The following is a 24851-nucleotide window of genomic DNA, read 5'->3' as shown; positions in this document are numbered from 1 at the left end:
TCCGCACCATAGAGTATCTATGGCGTAGGTTTTAGCTGGCTGTCTGAGCGATCGGGCAGCTGGATATCTGGTGCCCGGCCGTCAGTGACTGCCGTGGGCCCCTGAAGAGAAGATAGAAACAGTTTTCACTTCTATGCAGCGCTCTATGAACGCCACTGCCTCTATTGGACCTGGTGATCATGTGACTGGTCACATGATCGCCGGTTGCCGTTAGTGGCAGGCTGCTGCTGGGTCTTACTAGACTCAGCACTGCCCTATTAGTGACAATAGGCACTATAAGAGGGCTGATTTCCCTGCTGTGCAGCCCCAGTGACAGTGAAAAAATAAGCTGTAAAGAAAAATAAAATAAAAAATAAAGTCCCTGAAAGGTCTTTTCTGATTTTTGAGGGACAGACCATAGTAATAAAAAAAAAATTTATGTAAATTAAATTGCAGGAAAACGAAATAATAAATTAACAAAATACCCACCCCAAAAAATAAACGTTCCCCCCGCCAATCATTGTAGTAACGCTAGTCCTGACCCAATTACCCTAAAATAGACATGTAATATATTAAAATTTACGGTAGACAAAGACGATCACAAGTAAAAGGTCTATTTTAGGGGTAAAACAATATCATTACCCCAAAAAATTATCTGAAAAGTAAAGAATCAAATTTATTCACTATTATTTTCAAACTATAACCTGAAAACGAAAATAGCAAAAAGGAGGTGTATAGAAATGATAAAAAAAAGAAACCTGCATTGTCTACGGAAAAAAACGTCACAAGAATCACGTCGCTAGCCCAACAAATAAAAAAGTTATAACCGTTTAATTACGCGTGCTAAAAATGGCTAATTGATGTCTGGTCCTGAAGGCTGAAAATAGCGCGGTCCTGAACTGGTTAAAGAGGTAATCAGGCCCCTAACCCATTTACAGCAGGACACCATTATGTACTCGCAATACTAAATAGAGAAATATAAAAAAATATAAGAATATTAGATCTGTTAACAGCAGCTTGCTGATGGTTTCCACCATCAGATTATTTTCTACACGGAAAAACAGGGAAGAAAAGATTTGATGACTATAGAGCCGATGTTTCAGATGGTCAAATCTGGTCTGAACTGATCTGTCAAGGTGTTAACCGCTCTCTCCTCCGCATCGGTTTTATATTTTACGGTTATGGCCACTATTATAGTTCACGCAGATGAGGTCTTTACAAAACTGAACGGCAAATCTGCCTTTTTATGCTATGATTACACGATATCACTGCCTGACTTATTCAGATTTGTCATTCTGGAGTCTGGATAAGCTGGGTGACAGTCCTTATGGCAACTGGAATGGCAGCCATTACTGTCCAGGACTCGGACGTTGATGTTCAGGAGTCGTGGTAAGCTCGGTGGCTATCCCTATGATAGATACATTATATGGCGAAAAGTATTTGCCCCCCTCTTAATCACTAGTGTTTCCCTGAGTCCATTCCCCCGGTGTATAACATCCGGCGCTCGCCCTGCAGTGACTTTACAGACATTAGTGGTAGAACGGGTCGTTGTACGGAGATCAGTGACTTCCAGCGCGGTCCTGTAATAGGACGTCACCGGTGTAACAAGTCAGTTCCGGAAATGTCCTCCCTCCTAGATATTTCACCATCTACTGTGACTGATATTATTGTAAAGTGGAAGGAACTGCAGCAACTCAGCCACGAAGTGCAGACCACGTAAAGATACCGAGCGGGGGGCCGAGTGATGAGGAGCAAGTGCAGAAAAGTCACCAACACTCCGCTGATTCCATAACTGCAGAGTACAGACCTCCTCTGGTATTAAACGTTCGAAAAACTTTTGACATGTCATAGTGACATGTCAGAAGTTTGGAATGGTGGGGATCCGAGCACTGAGACCCTCACCGATCGCTAAAATGAAGCAGCAGAAGTGCGCGTGTGAGCGCTCAGCCGCTTTGTTTCTGTTCGGCTTTTTCCAGAAAGCTGATATAGCGGTGTACGGGCTCATACATTTTCTATTGACCCCGTACTCCGATACATTGATTTCCGGAAATGCCAGGAGAACGTTACCTGACTGCATTGTGCCAGCTGTAAAGTTTGGTGGGGGAAGGGTAATGCGGGTGTTTTTCAGGGGTTGACCTCTTAGTTCCAGTGAAGGGTTAATTCGTCAGCACACAAGACATTTTGGACAACAGTTTGGGGTTCGGCCCTTTCCCAGTGCACAAGGTCCATAATACATGGTTGGTTGGGCAGTTGGTTGGTTGGCTGGTTGGTTGGTGGTTCGATGGTTGGTTGGTTGGTTGGTTGGTTGGTCGGCTGGTGTGTTCGATGGCTGGTCAGTTGGTTGGCTGGTTGGTCGGCTGGTTAGTTCGATGGCTGGTCGGTTGGTTGGTTGGGGGAGTTTGGGGTGTAAGAACTTGACTGGCCGCACAGAGTCCTGACCTCACCCCATCCAACACCTTTGGGATGAACTAGAACGAAGATTACGAGCCCGGCCCCCTCCCCCAACATCAGTGTCTGACCCCACAAATAATCTTCTGGATGAAGGGGCAAAAATTCCCACAGGCCCCAAAATCTTGAATTCTAGAAGCCCCCAGCAGAGCGGAAGATGTTTTACTGCTAAAAGTGGGAACAGCACCACATTAATGTCTATGGCTGCAGAACGGGACGTCATCCAATCTCCTATCAGTGTTGTGTTAAGGTGTCCTAATACTTTTGTCTATTGTGTGTATTGGTAGCCCTTGCTGTTCAGGATCCTGGGTAAGCTGTCAATTTTTGCTATCACCCAGCTTTCCCAAAATTAGATGGCTACATAGAATATTTTTTTTAATTTGACCACAGAGGGTGATGTACGGATTGTTATTATTTTAGGGGTAAGTGGCCCTTTAAGGCCCTGTTCACACTGAGTTTTTTTACACATTTTTTGATGCGGAAACCGTGTTGGAAAACGCACCGTAATATGGCCGAAAATGCCTCCCATTGATTTCAATGGGAGGCGGAGGCCTTTTTTTTCCCATGAGCAGAAAAACCGTCTCGCGGGAAAAAGAAGTGACATGCCCTGTCTTTGGGCGTTTCTATCTCTGACCTCCCATTGACATCAATGGGAGGCAGAGAAAGCTTATTTTGCTGCGTTTTTTCCCGCTGCGCTCACTGGCCGCAGGCGAAAAACGCGGCAAACGACGTGCAGGCAGATCAAAATCTGCCTCAAAATTCCAGACGGCGTTTTGAGGCAGAATTTTCTGCCTGCAAAAAACTTTGTGAACAGGGCCTAAGGCTTCATTCACACCTTGCAGAAGTGGTCATGTATTTTTCATCAGTATTTTGAAGTCCAAATCAGGAGTGGATACAAAGAAGAGAAGACGTATGAATCTTTCTTACACATTTCTCCTGTGTTTAGGATCTACTATTGGTTTTGGCTTCAAAATACAGATTCGAACTCCTGACCATATCTGCAGTGTGTGAACGTGGCCGAAGTCCCTCGTACCCCTGATCTCCGGTGCTCTCCGCGTGTTTGTTTCTCACCCACCAGTTCTGCATTTTTAGAAGGAAGCTCATTTCATGTAAATTCGGCTCTTGAAAAGAGAAGTTGTCGAGCAGTCGAGCCGTCAGCCATTCCGACAAGGTGTCACTTTTGACCTGCGCTGTCGACTAAAGTCACGTCCTATTCATTCCTTCTAGGAAAGCGCCGCGTCCGGTTTGGGAATCATGAAGTTGAATCTTTAGCGCCTCGTAGAAATATCAGGACTTCTCTGACGCTGCCGCTGTCACCCCCTCGCTGTCAATTCACCTCCGGCACCCACTTCTCCTGGGCCCAACAACCGAGCCATCAGCATGGGCTGCATGAAATCCAAATCCGCTAATACGCCAGTCAAAACGTGGGACTCTGCGCCAAAGACAGAACCCGGACATTATGTGAAAGATCCCACATCTCCCAATGGAGCCGTAAGTACATAATATCATATATAATAACACTGTATACATTATAACTAGATCTATAGTATATAATAACACTGTATACATTATAACTAGATCTATAGTATATAATAACACTGTATACATTATAACTGGATCTATAGTATATAATAACACTGTATACATTATAACTAGATCTATAGTATATAATAACACTGTATACATTATAACTGGATCTATAGTATATAATAACACTGTATACATTATAACTAGATCTATAGTATATAATAACACTGTATACATTATAACTAGATCTATAGTATATAATAACACTGTATACATTATAACTAGATCTATAGTATATAATAACACTGTATACACTATAACTAGATCTATAGTATATAATAACACTGTATACACTATAACTAGATCTATAGTATATAATAACACTGTATACATTATAACTAGATCTATAGTATATAATAACACTGTATACATTATAACTAGATCTATAGTATATAATAACACTGTATACACTAAACTAGATCTATAGTATATAATAACACTGTATACATTATAACTAGATCTATAGTATATAATAACACTGTATACATTATAACTAGATCTATAGTATATAATAACACTGTATACATTATAACTAGATCTATAGTATATAATAACACTGTATACATTATAACTAGATCTATAGTATATAATAACACTGTATACATTCTAACTAGATCTATAGTATATAATAACACTGTATACATTATAACTAGATCTATAGTATATAATAACACTGTATACACTATAACTAGATCTATAGTATATAATAACACTGTATACATTATAACTAGATCTATAGTATATAATAACACTGTATACATTATAACTAGATCTATAGTATATAATAACACTGTATACATTCTAACTAGATCTATAGTATATAATAACACTGTATACATTCTAACTAGATCTATAGTATATAATAACACTGTATACATTATACCTAGATCTATAGTATATAATAACACTGTATACATTATACCTAGATCTATAGTATATAATAACACTGTATACATTATAACTAGATATATAGTATATAATAACACTGTATACATTATAACTAGATCTATAGTATATAATAACACTGTATACATTATAACTGGATCTATAGTATATAATAACACTGTATACATTATAACTAGATCTATAGTATATAATAACACTGTATACATTATAACTAGATCTATAGTATATAATAACACTGTATACATTATAACTAGATCTATAGTATATAATAACACTGTATACATTATAACTAGATCTATAGTATATAATAACACTGTATACATTATAACTAGATATATAGTATATAATAACACTGTATACATTATAACTAGATCTATAGTATATAATAACACTGTATACATTATAACTGGATCTATAGTATATAATAACACTGTATACATTATAACTAGATCTATAGTATATAATAACACTGTATACATTATACCTAGATCTATAGTATATAATAACACTGTATACATTATAACTAGATCTATAGTATATAATAACACTGTATACATTATACCTAGATCTATAGTATATAATAACACTGTATACACTATAACTAGATCTATAGTATATAATAACACTGTATACATTATAACTAGATCTATAGTATATAATAACACTGTATACATTATAACTAGATCTATAGTATATAATAACACTGTACATTATACCTAGATCTATAGTATATAATAACACTGTATACACTATAACTAGATCTATAGTATATAATAACACTGTATACATTATAACTAGATCTATAGTATATAATAACACTGTATACATTATACCTAGATCTATATTATATAATAACACTGTATACACTATAACTAGATCTATAGTATATAATAACACTGTATACATTATAACTAGATCTATAGTATATAATAACACTGTATACATTATAACTAGATCTATAGTATATAATAACACTGTATACATTATACCTAGATCTATAGTATATAATAACACTGTATACATTATACCTAGATCTATAGTATATAATAACACTGTATACATTATAACTGGATCTATAGTATATAATAACACTGTATACATTATAACTAGATCTATAGTATATAATAACACTGTATACATTATAACTAGATCTATAGTATATAATAACACTGTATACATTATACCTAGATCTATAGTATATAATAACACTGTATACATTATACCTAGATCTATAGTATATAATAACACTGTATACATTATAACTGGATCTATAGTATATAATAACACTGTATACATTATAACTAGATCTATAGTATATAATAACACTGTATACATTATAACTGGATCTATAGTATATAATAACACTGTATACATTATAACTAGATCTATAGTATATAATAACACTGTATACATTATAACTAGATCTATAGTATATAATAACACTGTATACATTATAACTAGATCTATAGTATATAATAACACTGTATACATTATAACTAGATCTATAGTATATAATAACACTGTATACATTATAACTAGATATATAGTATATAATAACACTGTATACATTATAACTAGATCTATATTATATAATAACACTGTATACATTATAACTAGATCTATAGTATATAATAACACTGTATACACTATAACTAGATCTATAGTATATAATAACACTGTATACATTATAACTAGATCTATAGTATATAATAACACTGTATACATTATACCTAGATCTATAGTATATAATAACACTGTATACATTATAACTGGATATATAGTATATAATAACACTGTATACATTATAACTAGATATATAGTATATAATAACACTGTATACATTATAACTAGATCTATAGTATATAATAACACTGTATACATTATAACTAGATATATAGTATATAACACTGTATACATTATACCTAGATCTATAGTATATAATAACACTGTATACATTATAACTAGATCTATAGTATATAATAACACTGTATACATTATAACTAGATATATAGTATATAACACTGTATACATTATACCTAGATCTATAGTATATAATAACACTGTACATTATAACTAGATCTATAGTATATAATAACACTGTATACATTATAACTGGATCTATAGTATATAATAACACTGTATACATTATAACTAGATCTATAGTATATAATAACACTGTATACATTATAACTAGATATATAGTATATAACACTGTATACATTATACCTAGATCTATAGTATATAATAACACTGTACATTATAACTAGATCTATAGTATATAATAACACTGTATACATTATAACTGGATCTATAGTATATAATAACACTGTATACATTATAACTAGATCTATAGTATATAATAACACTGTATACATTATACCTAGATCTATAGTATATAATAACACTGCATACATTATAACTAGATCTATAGTATATAATAACACTGTATACATTATAACTAGATCTATAGTATATAATAACACTGTATACATTATAACTAGATCTATAGTATATAATAACACTGTATACATTATACCTAGATCTATAGTATATAATAACACTGTATACATTATAACTAGATCTATAGTATATAATAACACTGCATACATTATAACTAGATCTATAGTATATAATAACACTGTATACATTATAACTAGATCTATAGTATATAATAACACTGTATACATTATAACTAGATCTATAGTATATAATAACACTGTATACATTATACCTAGATCTATAGTATATAATAACACTGTATACATTATAACTAGATCTATAGTATATAATAACACTGCATACATTATAACTAGATCTGTAGTATATAATAACACTGTATACATTATACCTAGATCTATAGTATATAATAACACTGTATACATTATAACTAGATCTATAGTATATAATAACACTGTATACATTATAACTAGATCTATAGTATATAATAACACTGTATACATTATAACTAGATCTATAGTATATAATAACACTGTATACATTATACCTAGATCTATAGTATATAATAACACTGTATACATTATAACTAGATCTATAGTATATAATAACACTGTATACAATATAACTAGATCTATAGTATATAATAACACTGTATACATTATAACTAGATCTATAGTATATAATAACACTGTATACATTATAACTAGATCTATAGTATATAATAACACTGTATACACTATAACTAGATCTATAGTATATAATAACACTGTATACATTATAACTAGATCTATAGTATATAATAACACTGTATACATTATACCTAGATCTATAGTATATAATAACACTGTATACATTATAACTAGATCTATAGTATATAATAACACTGTATACATTATACCTAGATCTATAGTATATAATAACACTGCATACATTATAACTAGATATATAGTATATAATAACACTGTATACATTATAACTAGATCTATAGTATATAATAACACTGTATACATTATAACTAGATCTATAGTATATAATAACACTGTATACATTATAACTAGATCTATAGTATATAATAACACTGTATACATTATACCTAGATCTATAGTATATAATAACACTGTATACATTATAACTAGATCTATAGTATATAATAACACTGCATACATTATAACTAGATCTATAGTATATAATAACACTGTATACATTATACCTAGATCTATAGTATATAATAACACTGCATACAATATAACTAGATATATAGTATATAATAACACTGTATACATTATAACTAGATCTATAGTATATAATAACACTGTATACATTATAACTAGATCTATAGTATATAATAACACTGTATACAATATAACTAGATATATAGTATATAATAACACTGTATACATTATACCTAGATCTATAGTATATAATAACACTGTATACATTATACCTAGATCTATAGTATATAATAACACTGTATACATTATACCTAGATCTATAGTATATAATAACACTGTATACATTATACCTAGATCTATAGTATATAATAACACTGCATACATTATAACTAGATCTATAGTATATAATAACACTGTATACATTATACCTAGATCTATAGTATATAATAACACTGTATACATTATAACTGGATCTATAGTATATAATAACACTGTATACATTATACCTAGATCTATAGTATATAATAACACTGTATACATTATAACTAGATCTATAGTATATAATAACACTGTATACATTATAACTGGATCTATAGTATATAATAACACTGTATACATTATAACTAGATCTATAGTATATAATAACACTGTATACATTATAACTAGATCTATAGTATATAATAACACTGTATACACTATAACTAGATCTATAGTATATAATAACACTGTATACACTATAACTAGATCTATAGTATATAATAACACTGTATACATTATAACTAGATCTATATTATATAATAACACTGTATACACTATAACTAGATCTATATTATATAATAACACTGTATACATTATAACTAGATCTATAGTATATAATAACACTGTATACATTATAACTAGATCTATAGTATATAATAACACTGTATACACTAAACTAGATCTATAGTATATAATAACACTGTATACATTATAACTAGATCTATATTATATAATAACACTGTATACATTATACCTAGATCTATAGTATATAATAACACTGTATACATTATAACTGGATCTATAGTATATAATAACACTGTATACATTATACCTAGATCTATAGTATATAATAACACTGTATACATTATACCTAGATCTATAGTATATAATAACACTGTATACACTAAACTAGATCTATAGTATATAATAACACTGTATACATTATAACTAGATCTATAGTATATAATAACACTGTATACATTATACCTAGATCTATAGTATATAATAACACTGTACATTATAACTAGATCTATAGTATATAATAACACTGTATACATTATAACTAGATCTATAGTATATAATAACACTGTATACATTATAACTAGATCTATAGTATATAATAACACTGTATACACTAAACTAGATCTATAGTATATAATAACACTGTATACATTATAACTAGATCTATAGTATATAATAACACTGTATACATTATAACTAGATCTATAGTATATAATAACACTGTATACATTATAACTAGATCTATAGTATATAATAACACTGTATACATTATAACTAGATCTATAGTATATAATAACACTGTATACATTATAACTAGATCTATAGTATATAATAACACTGTATACACTATAACTAGATCTATAGTATATAATAACACTGTATACACTAAACTAGATCTATAGTATATAATAACACTGTATACATTATAACTAGATCTATAGTATATAATAACACTGTATACATTATAACTAGATCTATAGTATATAATAACACTGTATACATTATAACTAGATCTATAGTATATAATAACACTGTATACATTATAACTAGATCTATAGTATATAATAACACTGTATACATTATAACTAGATCTATATTATATAATAACACTGTATACATTATAACTGGATCTATAGTATATAATAACACTGTATACACTATAACTAGATCTATAGTATATAATAACACTGTATACATTATAACTAGATCTATAGTATATAATAACACTGTATACATTATAACTAGATCTATAGTATATAATAACACTGTATACATTATAACTAGATCTATAGTATATAATAACACTGTATACACTATAACTAGATCTATAGTATATAATAACACTGTGTACATTATAACTAGATCTATAGTATATAATAACACTGTATACATTATAACTAGATCTATAGTATATAATAACACTGTATACATTATAACTAGATCTATAGTATATAATAACACTGTATACATTATAACTAGATCTGTAGTATATAATAACACTGTATACATTATAACTAGATCTATAGTATATAATAACACTATAGATATAACTGGATCTATAGTATATAATAACACTGTATACATTATAACTAGATCTATAGTATATAATAACACTATAGATATAACTGGATCTATAGTATATAATAACACTGTATACATTATAACTAGATCTATAGTATATAATAACACTGTATACATTATAACTAGATCTGTAGTATATAATAACACTGTATACATTATAACTAGATCTATAGTATATAATAACACTATAGATATAACTAGATCTGTAGTATATAATAACACTGTATACATTATAACTAGATCTATAGTATATAATAACACTATAGATATAACTGGATCTATAGTATATAATAACACTGTATACATTATAACTAGATCTATAGTATATAATAACACTGTATACATTATACCTAGATCTATAGTATATAATAACACTGTATACATTATAACTAGATCTATAGTATATAATAACACTGTATACATTATACCTAGATCTATAGTATATAATAACACTGTATACATTATAACTGGATCTATAGTATATAATAACACTGTATACATTATACCTAGATCTATAGTATATAATAACACTGTATACATTATAACTAGATCTATAGTATATAATAACACTGTATACATTATAACTAGATCTATAGTATATAATAACACTGTATACATTATAACTGGATCTATAGTATATAATAACACTGTATACATTATACCTAGATCTATAGTATATAATAACACTGTATACATTATAACTAGATCTATAGTATATAATAACACTGTATACATTATAACTAGATCTATAGTATATAATAACACTGTATACATTATAACTAGATCTATAGTATATAATAACACTGTATACACTAAACTAGATCTATAGTATATAATAACACTGTACATTATAACTAGATCTATAGTATATAATAACACTGTATACATTATAACTAGATCTATAGTATATAATAACACTGTATACATTATAACTAGATCTATATTATATAATAACACTGTATACATTATAACTAGATCTATAGTATATAATAACACTGTATACATTATACCTAGATCTATAGTATATAATAACACTGTATACATTATACCTAGATCTATAGTATATAATAACACTGCATACATTATAACTAGATCTATAGTATATAATAACACTGTATACATTATAACTAGATCTATAGTATATAATAACACTGTATACATTATAACTAGATCTATAGTATATAATAACACTGTATACATTATAACTAGATCTATAGTATATAATAACACTGTATACATTATAACTGGATCTATAGTATATAATAACACTGTATACATTATAACTAGATCTATAGTATATAATAACACTGTATACATTATAACTAGATCTATAGTATATAATAACACTGTATACATTATACCTAGATCTATAGTATATAATAACACTGTATACATTATAACTAGATCTATAGTATATAATAACACTGTATACATTATAACTAGATCTATAGTATATAATAACACTGTATACATTATACCTAGATCTATAGTATATAATAACACTGTATACATTATACCTAGATCTATAGTATATAATAACACTGTATACATTATAACTAGATCTATAGTATATAATAACACTGTATACATTATAACTAGATCTATAGTATATAATAACACTGTATACATTATAACTAGATCTATAGTATATAATAACACTGTATACATTATAACTAGATCTATAGTATATAATAACACTGTATACATTATAACTAGATCTATAGTATATAATAACACTGTATACATTATAACTAGATCTATAGTATATAATAACACTGTATACATTATACCTAGATCTATAGTATATAATAACACTGTATACATTATAACTAGATCTATAGTATATAATAACACTGTATACATTATAACTAGATATATAGTATATAATAACACTGTATACATTATAACTAGATCTATAGTATATAATAACACTGTATACATTATACCTAGATCTATAGTATATAATAACACTGTATACATTATAACTAGATCTATAGTATATAATAACACTGTATACATTATAACTAGATCTATAGTATATAATAACACTGTATACATTATACCTAGATCTATAGTATATAATAACACTGTATACATTATAACTAGATCTATAGTATATAATAACACTGTATACATTATAACTAGATCTATAGTATATAATAACACTGTATACATTATAACTAGATCTATAGTATATAATAACACTGTATACATTATAACTAGATCTATAGTATATAATAACACTGTATACATTATAACTAGATCTATAGTATATAATAACACTGTATACATTATAACTAGATATATAGTATATAATAACACTGTATACATTATAACTAGATCTATAGTATATAATAACACTGTATACATTATACCTAGATCTATAGTATATAATAACACTGTATACATTATAACTAGATCTATAGTATATAATAACACTGTATACATTATAACTAGATCTATAGTATATAATAACACTGTATACATTATACCTAGATCTATAGTATATAATAACACTGTATACATTATAACTAGATCTATAGTATATAATAACACTGTATACATTATAACTAGATCTATAGTATATAATAACACTGTATACATTATAACTAGATCTATAGTATATAATAACACTGTATACATTATAACTAGATCTATAGTATATAATAACACTGTATACATTATAACTAGATCTATAGTATATAATAACACTGTACATTATAACTAGATCTATAGTATATAATAACACTGTATACATTATACCTAGATCTATAGTATATAATAACACTGTATACATTATACCTAGATCTATAGTATATAATAACACTGTATACACTAAACTAGATCTATAGTATATAATAACACTGTATACATTATAACTAGATCTATAGTATATAATAACACTGTATACATTATACCTAGATCTATAGTATATAATAACACTGTACATTATAACTAGATCTATAGTATATAATAACACTGTATACATTATAACTAGATCTATAGTATATAATAACACTGTATACATTATAACTAGATCTATAGTATATAATAACACTGTATACACTAAACTAGATCTATAGTATATAATAACACTGTACATTATAACTAGATCTATAGTATATAATAACACTGTATACATTATACATAGATCTATAGTATATAATAACACTGTATACATTATAACTGGATCTATAGTATATAATAACACTGTATACATTATAACTAGATCTATAGTATATAATAACACTGTATACATTATAACTAGATCTATAGTATATAATAACACTGTATACACTAAACTAGATCTATAGTATATAATAACACTGTATACATTATAACTAGATCTATAGTATATAATAACACTGTATACATTAACTAGATCTATAGTATATAATAACACTGTATACATTATAACTAGATCTGTAGTATATAATAACACTGTATACATTATAACTGGATCTATAGTATATAATAACACTGTATACATTATAACTGGATCTATAGTATATAATAACACTGTATACATTATAACTAGATCTATAGTATATAATAACACTATAGATATAACTGGATCTATAGTATATAATAACACTGTATACATTATAACTGTATACACTGTATACACTGTATACATTATAACTAGATCTGTAGTATATAATAACACTGTATACATTATAACTAGATCTATAGTATATAATAACACTATAGATATAACTAGATCTGTAGTATATAATAACACTGTATACATTATAACTAGATCTATAGTATATAATAACACTATAGATATAACTGGATCTATAGTATATAATAACACTGTATACATTATAACTAGATCTATAGTATATAATAACACTGTATACATTATACCTAGATCTATAGTATATAATAACACTGTATACATTATAACTAGATCTATAGTATATAATAACACTGTATACATTATACCTAGATCTATAGTATATAATAACACTGTATACATTATAACTGGATCTATAGTATATAATAACACTGTATACATTATACCTAGATCTATAGTATATAATAACACTGTATACATTATAACTAGATCTATAGTATATAATAACACTGTATACATTATAACTAGATCTATAGTATATAATAACACTGTATACATTATAACTGGATCTATAGTATATAATAACACTGTATACATTATACCTAGATCTATAGTATATAATAACACTGTATACATTATAACTAGATCTATAGTATATAATAACACTGTATACATTATAACTAGATCTATAGTATATAATAACACTGTATACACTATAACTAGATCTATAGTATATAATAACACTGTATACATTATAACTAGATCTATAGTATATAATAATACTGTATACATTATACCTAGATCTATAGTATATAATAACACTGTATACATTATAACTAGATCTATAGTATATAATAACACTGTATACATTATAACTAGATATATAGTATATAATAACACTGTATACATTATAACTGGATCTATAGTATATAATAACACTGTATACACTAAACTAGATCTATAGTATATAATAACACTGTACATTATAACTAGATCTATAGTATATAATAACACTGTATACATTATAACTAGATCTATAGTATATAATAACACTGTATACATTATAACTAGATCTATATTATATAATAACACTGTATACATTATAACTAGATCTATAGTATATAATAACACTGTATACATTATACCTAGATCTATAGTATATAATAACACTGTACATTATAACTAGATCTATAGTATATAATAACACTGTATACATTATAACTAGATCTATAGTATATAATAACACTGTATACATTATAACTAGATCTATAGTATATAATAACACTGTATACACTAAACTAGATCTATAGTATATAATAACACTGTACATTATAACTAGATATATAGTATATAATAACACTGTATACATTATACATAGATCTATAGTATATAATAACACTGTATACATTATAACTGGATCTATAGTATATAATAACACTGTATACATTATAACTAGATCTGTAGTATATAATAACACTGTATACATTATAACTGGATCTATAGTATATAATAACACTGTATACATTATAACTGGATCTATAGTATATAATAACACTGTATACATTATAACTAGATCTATAGTATATAATAACACTATAGATATAACTGGATCTATAGTATATAATAACACTGTATACATTATAACTGTATACACTGTATACACTGTATACATTATAACTAGATCTGTAGTATATAATAACACTGTATACATTATAACTAGATCTATAGTATATAATAACACTATAGATATAACTAGATCTGTAGTATATAATAACACTGTATACATTATAACTAGATCTATAGTATATAATAACACTATAGATATAACTGGATCTATAGTATATAATAACACTGTATACATTATAACTAGATCTATAGTATATAATAACACTGTATACATTATACCTAGATCTATAGTATATAATAACACTGTATACATTATAACTAGATCTATAGTATATAATAACACTGTATACATTATACCTAGATCTATAGTATATAATAACACTGTATACATTATAACTGGATCTATAGTATATAATAACACTGTATACATTATACCTAGATCTATAGTATATAATAACACTGTATACATTATAACTAGATCTATAGTATATAATAACACTGTATACATTATAACTAGATCTATAGTATATAATAACACTGTATACATTATAACTGGATCTATAGTATATAATAACACTGTATACATTATACCTAGATCTATAGTATATAATAACACTGTATACATTATAACTAGATCTATAGTATATAATAACACTGTATACATTATAACTAGATCTATAGTATATAATAACACTGTATACATTATAACTAGATCTATAGTATATAATAACACTGTATACACTAAACTAGATCTATAGTATATAATAACACTGTACATTATAACTAGATCTATAGTATATAATAACACTGTATACATTATAACTAGATCTATAGTATATAATAACACTGTATACATTATAACTAGATCTATATTATATAATAACACTGTATACATTATAACTAGATCTATAGTATATAATAACACTGTATACATTATACCTAGATCTATAGTATATAATAACACTGTATACATTATACCTAGATCTATAGTATATAATAACACTGCATACATTATAACTAGATCTATAGTATATAATAACACTGTATACATTATAACTAGATCTATAGTATATAATAACACTGTATACATTATAACTAGATCTATAGTATATAATAACACTGTATACATTATAACTAGATATATAGTATATAATAACACTGTATACATTATACCTAGATCTATAGTATATAATAACACTGTATACATTATAACTAGATCTATAGTATATAATAACACTGTATACATTATAACTGGATCTATAGTATATAATAACACTGTATACATTATAACTAGATCTATAGTATATAATAACACTGTATACATTATAACTAGATCTATAGTATATAATAACACTGTATACATTATACCTAGATCTATAGTATATAATAACACTGTATACATTATAACTAGATCTATAGTATATAATAACACTGTATACATTATAACTAGATCTATAGTATATAATAACACTGTATACATTATACCTAGATCTATAGTATATAATAACACTGTATACATTATAACTAGATCTATAGTATATAATAACACTGTATACATTATAACTAGATCTATAGTATATAATAACACTGTATACATTATAACTAGATATATAGTATATAATAACACTGTATACATTATAACTAGATCTATAGTATATAATAACACTGTACATTATAACTAGATCTATAGTATATAATAACACTGTATACATTATAACTAGATCTATAGTATATAATAACACTGTACATTATAACTAGATCTATAGTATATAATAACACTGTATACATTATACCTAGATCTATAGTATATAATAACACTGTATACATTATACCTAGATCTATAGTATATAATAACACTGTATACACTAAACTAGATCTATAGTATATAATAACACTGTATACATTATAACTAGATCTATAGTATATAATAACACTGTATACATTATACCTAGATCTATAGTATATAATAACACTGTACATTATAACTAGATCTATAGTATATAATAACACTGTATACATTATAACTAGATCTATAGTATATAATAACACTGTATACATTATAACTAGATCTATAGTATATAATAACACTGTATACATTATACATAGATCTATAGTATATAATAACACTGTATACATTATAACTAGATCTATAGTATATAATAACACTGTATACATTATAACTAGATATATAGTATATAATAACACTGTATACATTATACATAGATCTATAGTATATAATAACACTGTATACATTATAACTGGATCTATAGTATATAATAACACTGTATACATTATAACTAGATCTATAGTATATAATAACACTGTATACATTATAACTAGATCTATAGTATATAATAACACTGTATACACTAAACTAGATCTATAGTATATAATAACACTGTATACATTATAACTAGATCTATAGTATATAATAATACTGTATACATTATACCTAGATCTATAGTATATAATAACACTGTATACATTATAACTAGATCTATAGTATATAATAACACTGTATACATTATAACTAGATCTATAGTATATAATAACACTGTATACATTATACCTAGATCTATAGTATATAATAACACTGTATACATTATAACTAGATCTATAGTATATAATAACACTGTATACATTAACTAGATCTATAGTATATAATAACACTGTATACATTATAACTAGATCTGTAGTATATAATAACACTGTATACATTATAACTGGATCTATAGTATATAATAACACTGTATACATTATAACTGGATCTATAGTATATAATAACACTGTATACATTATAACTAGATCTATAGTATATAATAACACTATAGATATAACTGGATCTATAGTATATAATAACACTGTATACATTATAACTGTATACACTGTATACACTGTATACATTATAACTAGATCTGTAGTATATAATAACACTGTATACATTATAACTAGATCTATAGTATATAATAACACTATAGATATAACTAGATCTGTAGTATATAATAACACTGTATACATTATAACTAGATCTATAGTATATAATAACACTATAGATATAACTGGATCTATAGTATATAATAACACTGTATACATTATAACTAGATCTATAGTATATAATAACACTGTATACATTATACCTAGATCTATAGTATATAATAACACTGTATACATTATAACTAGATCTATAGTATATAATAACACTGTATACATTATACCTAGATCTATAGTATATAATAACACTGTATACATTATAACTGGATCTATAGTATATAATAACACTGTATACATTATACCTAGATCTATAGTATATAATAACACTGTATACATTATAACTAGATCTATAGTATATAATAACACTGTATACATTATAACTAGATCTATAGTATATAATAACACTGTATACATTATAACTGGATCTATAGTATATAATAACACTGTATACATTATACCTAGATCTATAGTATATAATAACACTGTATACATTATAACTAGATCTATAGTATATAATAACACTGTATACATTATAACTAGATCTATAGTATATAATAACACTGTATACACTAAACTAGATCTATAGTATATAATAACACTGTACATTATAACTAGATCTATAGTATATAATAACACTGTATACATTATAACTAGATCTATAGTATATAATAACACTGTATACATTATAACTAGATCTATAGTATATAATAACACTGTATACATTATAACTAGATCTATAGTATATAATAACACTGTATACATTATAACTAGATCTATATTATATAATAACACTGTATACATTATAACTAGATCTATAGTATATAATAACACTGTATACATTATACCTAGATCTATAGTATATAATAACACTGTACATTATAACTAGATCTATAGTATATAATAACACTGTATACATTATAACTAGATCTATAGTATATAATAACACTGTATACATTATAACTAGATCTATAGTATATAATAACACTGTATACACTAAACTAGATCTATAGTATATAATAACACTGTATACATTATAACTAGATCTATAGTATATAATAACACTGTATACATTATAACTAGATCTATAGTATATAATAACACTGTATACATTATAACTGGATCTATAGTATATAATAACACTGTATACATTATAACTAGATATATAGTATATAATAACACTGTATACATTATACATAGATCTATAGTATATAATAACACTGTATACATTATAACTGGATCTATAGTATATAATAACACTGTATACATTATAACTAGATCTGTAGTATATAATAACACTGTATACACTAAACTAGATCTATAGTATATAATAACACTGTATACATTATACCTAGATCTATAGTATATAATAACACTGTATACATTATAACTGGATCTATAGTATATAATAACACTGTATACATTATAACTGGATCTATAGTATATAATAACACTGTATACATTATAACTAGATCTATAGTATATAATAACACTATAGATATAACTGGATCTATAGTATATAATAACACTGTATACATTATAACTAGATCTATAGTATATAATAACACTGTATACATTATACCTAGATCTATAGTATATAATAACACTGTATACATTATAACTAGATCTGTAGTATATAATAACACTGTATACATTATAACTAGATCTATAGTATATAATAACACTATAGATATAACTAGATCTGTAGTATATAATAACACTGTATACATTATAACTAGATCTATAGTATATAATAACACTATAGATATAACTGGATCTATAGTATATAATAACACTGTATACATTATAACTAGATCTATAGTATATAATAACACTGTATACATTATACCTAGATCTATAGTATATAATAACACTGTATACATTATAACTAGATCTATAGTATATAATAACACTGTATACATTATACCTAGATCTATAGTATATAATAACACTGTATACATTATAACTGGATCTATAGTATATAATAACACTGTATACATTATACCTAGATCTATAGTATATAATAACACTGTATACATTATAACTAGATCTATAGTATATAATAACACTGTATACATTATAACTAGATCTATAGTATATAATAACACTGTATACATTATAACTGGATCTATAGTATATAATAACACTGTATACATTATACCTAGATCTATAGTATATAATAACACTGTATACATTATAACTAGATCTATAGTATATAATAACACTGTATACATTATAACTAGATCTATAGTATATAATAACACTGTATACATTATAACTGGATCTATAGTATATAATAACACTGTATACATTATACCTAGATCTATAGTATATAATAACACTGTATACATTATAACTAGATCTATAGTATATAATAACACTGTATACATTATAACTAGATCTATAGTATATAATAACACTGTATACACTAAACTAGATCTATAGTATATAATAACACTGTACATTATAACTAGATCTATAGTATATAATAACACTGTATACATTATAACTAGATCTATAGTATATAATAACACTGTATACATTATAACTAGATCTATATTATATAATAACACTGTATACATTATAACTAGATCTATAGTATATAATAACACTGTATACATTATACCTAGATCTATAGTATATAATAACACTGTATACATTATACCTAGATCTATAGTATATAATAACACTGCATACATTATAACTAGATCTATAGTATATAATAACACTGTATACATTATAACTAGATCTATAGTATATAATAACACTGTATACATTATAACTAGATCTATAGTATATAATAACACTGTATACATTATAACTAGATATATAGTATATAATAACACTGCATACATTATACCTAGATCTATAGTATATAATAACACTGTATACATTATAACTAGATCTATAGTATATAATAACACTGTATACATTATAACTGGATCTATAGTATATAATAACACTGTATACATTATAACTAGATCTATAGTATATAATAACACTGTATACATTATACCTAGATCTATAGTATATAATAACACTGTATACATTATAACTAGATCTATAGTATATAATAACACTGTATACATTATACCTAGATCTATAGTATATAATAACACTGTATACATTATAACTAGATCTATAGTATATAATAACACTGTATACATTATACCTAGATCTATAGTATATAATAACACTGTATACATTATAACTAGATCTATAGTATATAATAACACTGTATACATTATAACTAGATCTATAGTATATAATAACACTGTATACATTATAACTAGATCTATAGTATATAATAACACTGTATACATTAACTAGATCTATAGTATATAATAACACTGTATACATTATAACTGGATATATAGTATATAATAACACTGTATACATTATAACTAGATCTATAGTATATAATAACACTGTATACACTAAACTAGATCTATAGTATATAATAACACTGTACATTATACCTAGATCTATAGTATATAATAACACTGTATACATTATAACTAGATCTATAGTATATAATAACACTGTATACATTATAACTAGATCTATAGTATATAATAACACTGTATACAATATAACTAGATATATAGTATATAATAACACTGTATACATTATACATAGATCTATAGTATATAATAACACTGTATACATTATAACTAGATCTATAGTATATAATAACACTGTATACATTATACCTAGATCTATAGTATATAATAACACTGTATACATTATAACTAGATCTATAGTATATAATAACACTGTATACATTATACCTAGATCTATAGTATATAATAACACTGTATACATTATACCTAGATCTATAGTATATAATAACACTGTATACATTATAACTAGATCTATAGTATATAATAACACTGTATACATTATACCTAGATCTATAGTATATAATAACACTGTATACATTATAACTAGATCTATAGTATATAATAACACTGTATACATTATACCTAGATCTATAGTATATAATAACACTGTATACATTATAACTAGATCTATAGTATATAATAACACTGTATACATTATAACTGGATCTATAGTATATAATAACACTGTATACATTATACCTAGATCTATAGTATATAATAACACTGTATACATTATAACTAGATCTATAGTATATAATAACACTGTATACATTATAACTAGATCTATAGTATATAATAACACTGTATACAATATAACTAGATATATAGTATATAATAACACTGTATACATTATACATAGATCTATAGTATATAATAACACTGTATACATTATAACTAGATCTATAGTATATAATAACACTGTATACATTATACCTAGATCTATAGTATATAATAACACTGTATACATTATAACTAGATCTATAGTATATAATAACACTGTATACATTATACCTAGATCTATAGTATATAATAACACTGTATACATTATAACTAGATCTATAGTATATAATAACACTGTATACATTATAACTAGATCTATAGTATATAATAACACTGTATACATTATAACTAGATCTATAGTATATAATAACACTGTATACATTATAACTAGATCTATAGTATATAATAACACTGTATACACTAAACTAGATCTATAGTATATAATAACACTGTATACATTATAACTAGATCTATAGTATATAATAACACTGTATACATTATAACTAGATCTATAGTATATAATAACACTGTATACATTATAACTAGATCTATAGTATATAATAACACTGTATACATTATAACTAGATCTATAGTATATAATAACACTGTATACATTATACCTAGATCTATAGTATATAATAACACTGTATACATTATAACTAGATCTATAGTATATAATAACACTGTATACATTATAACTAGATCTATAGTATATAATAACACTGTATACATTATACCTAGATCTATAGTATATAATAACACTGTATACATTATAACTAGATCTATAGTATATAATAACACTGTATACACTAAACTAGATCTATAGTATATAATAACACTGTATACAATATAACTAGATCTATAGTATATAATAACACTGTATACATTATAACTAGATCTATAGTATATAATAACACTGTATACACTAAACTAGATCTATAGTATATAATAACACTGTATACAATATAACTAGATCTATAGTATATAATAACACTGTATACATTATAACTAGATCTATAGTATATAATAACACTGTATACAATATAACTAGATCTATAGTATATAATAACACTGTATACATTATACCTAGATCTATAGTATATAATAACACTGCATACATTATAACTAGATCTATAGTATATAATAACACTGTATACATTATACCTAGATCTATAGTATATAATAACACTGTATACATTATAACTAGATCTATAGTATATAATAACACTGTATACATTATAACTGGATCTATAGTATATAATAACACTGTATACATTATAACTAGATCTATAGTATATAATAACACTGTATACATTATACCTAGATCTATAGTATATAATAACACTGTATACATTATAACTAGATCTATAGTATATAATAACACTGTATACATTATAACTAGATATATAGTATATAATAACACTGTATACATTATAACTAGATCTATAGTATATAATAACACTGTATACATTATAACTAGATCTATAGTATATAATAACACTGTATACATTATACCTAGATCTATAGTATATAATAACACTGTATACATTATAACTAGATCTA

The 24851-nt window shown here is 25.3% G+C and overlaps 1 protein-coding gene across 2 annotated transcripts in view; it reads left to right on the top strand.

The window, feature by feature from the left end:
• The window catches only part of HCK (HCK proto-oncogene, Src family tyrosine kinase), a 105477-nt gene that overhangs the window by 66184 nt on the left and 14442 nt on the right, over positions 1-24851 (top strand). For both annotated transcript variants that reach the window (XM_075846388.1, XM_075846389.1), the window contains one exon: positions 3655-3918. In XM_075846388.1, the coding sequence (XP_075702503.1) occupies positions 3808-3918 (111 nt within the window). In that variant the 5' untranslated portion in view covers positions 3655-3807. The remainder of the gene's footprint in view (positions 1-3654; positions 3919-24851) is intronic.

The sequence above is a fragment of the Rhinoderma darwinii genome, chromosome 13, assembly GCF_050947455.1.
Source record: "Rhinoderma darwinii isolate aRhiDar2 chromosome 13, aRhiDar2.hap1, whole genome shotgun sequence".
NCBI lineage: Eukaryota > Metazoa > Chordata > Amphibia > Anura > Rhinodermatidae > Rhinoderma > Rhinoderma darwinii.
Note: the sequence above shows the minus strand (reverse complement) of the source record. Positions and strands in the feature narration are given on the sequence as shown.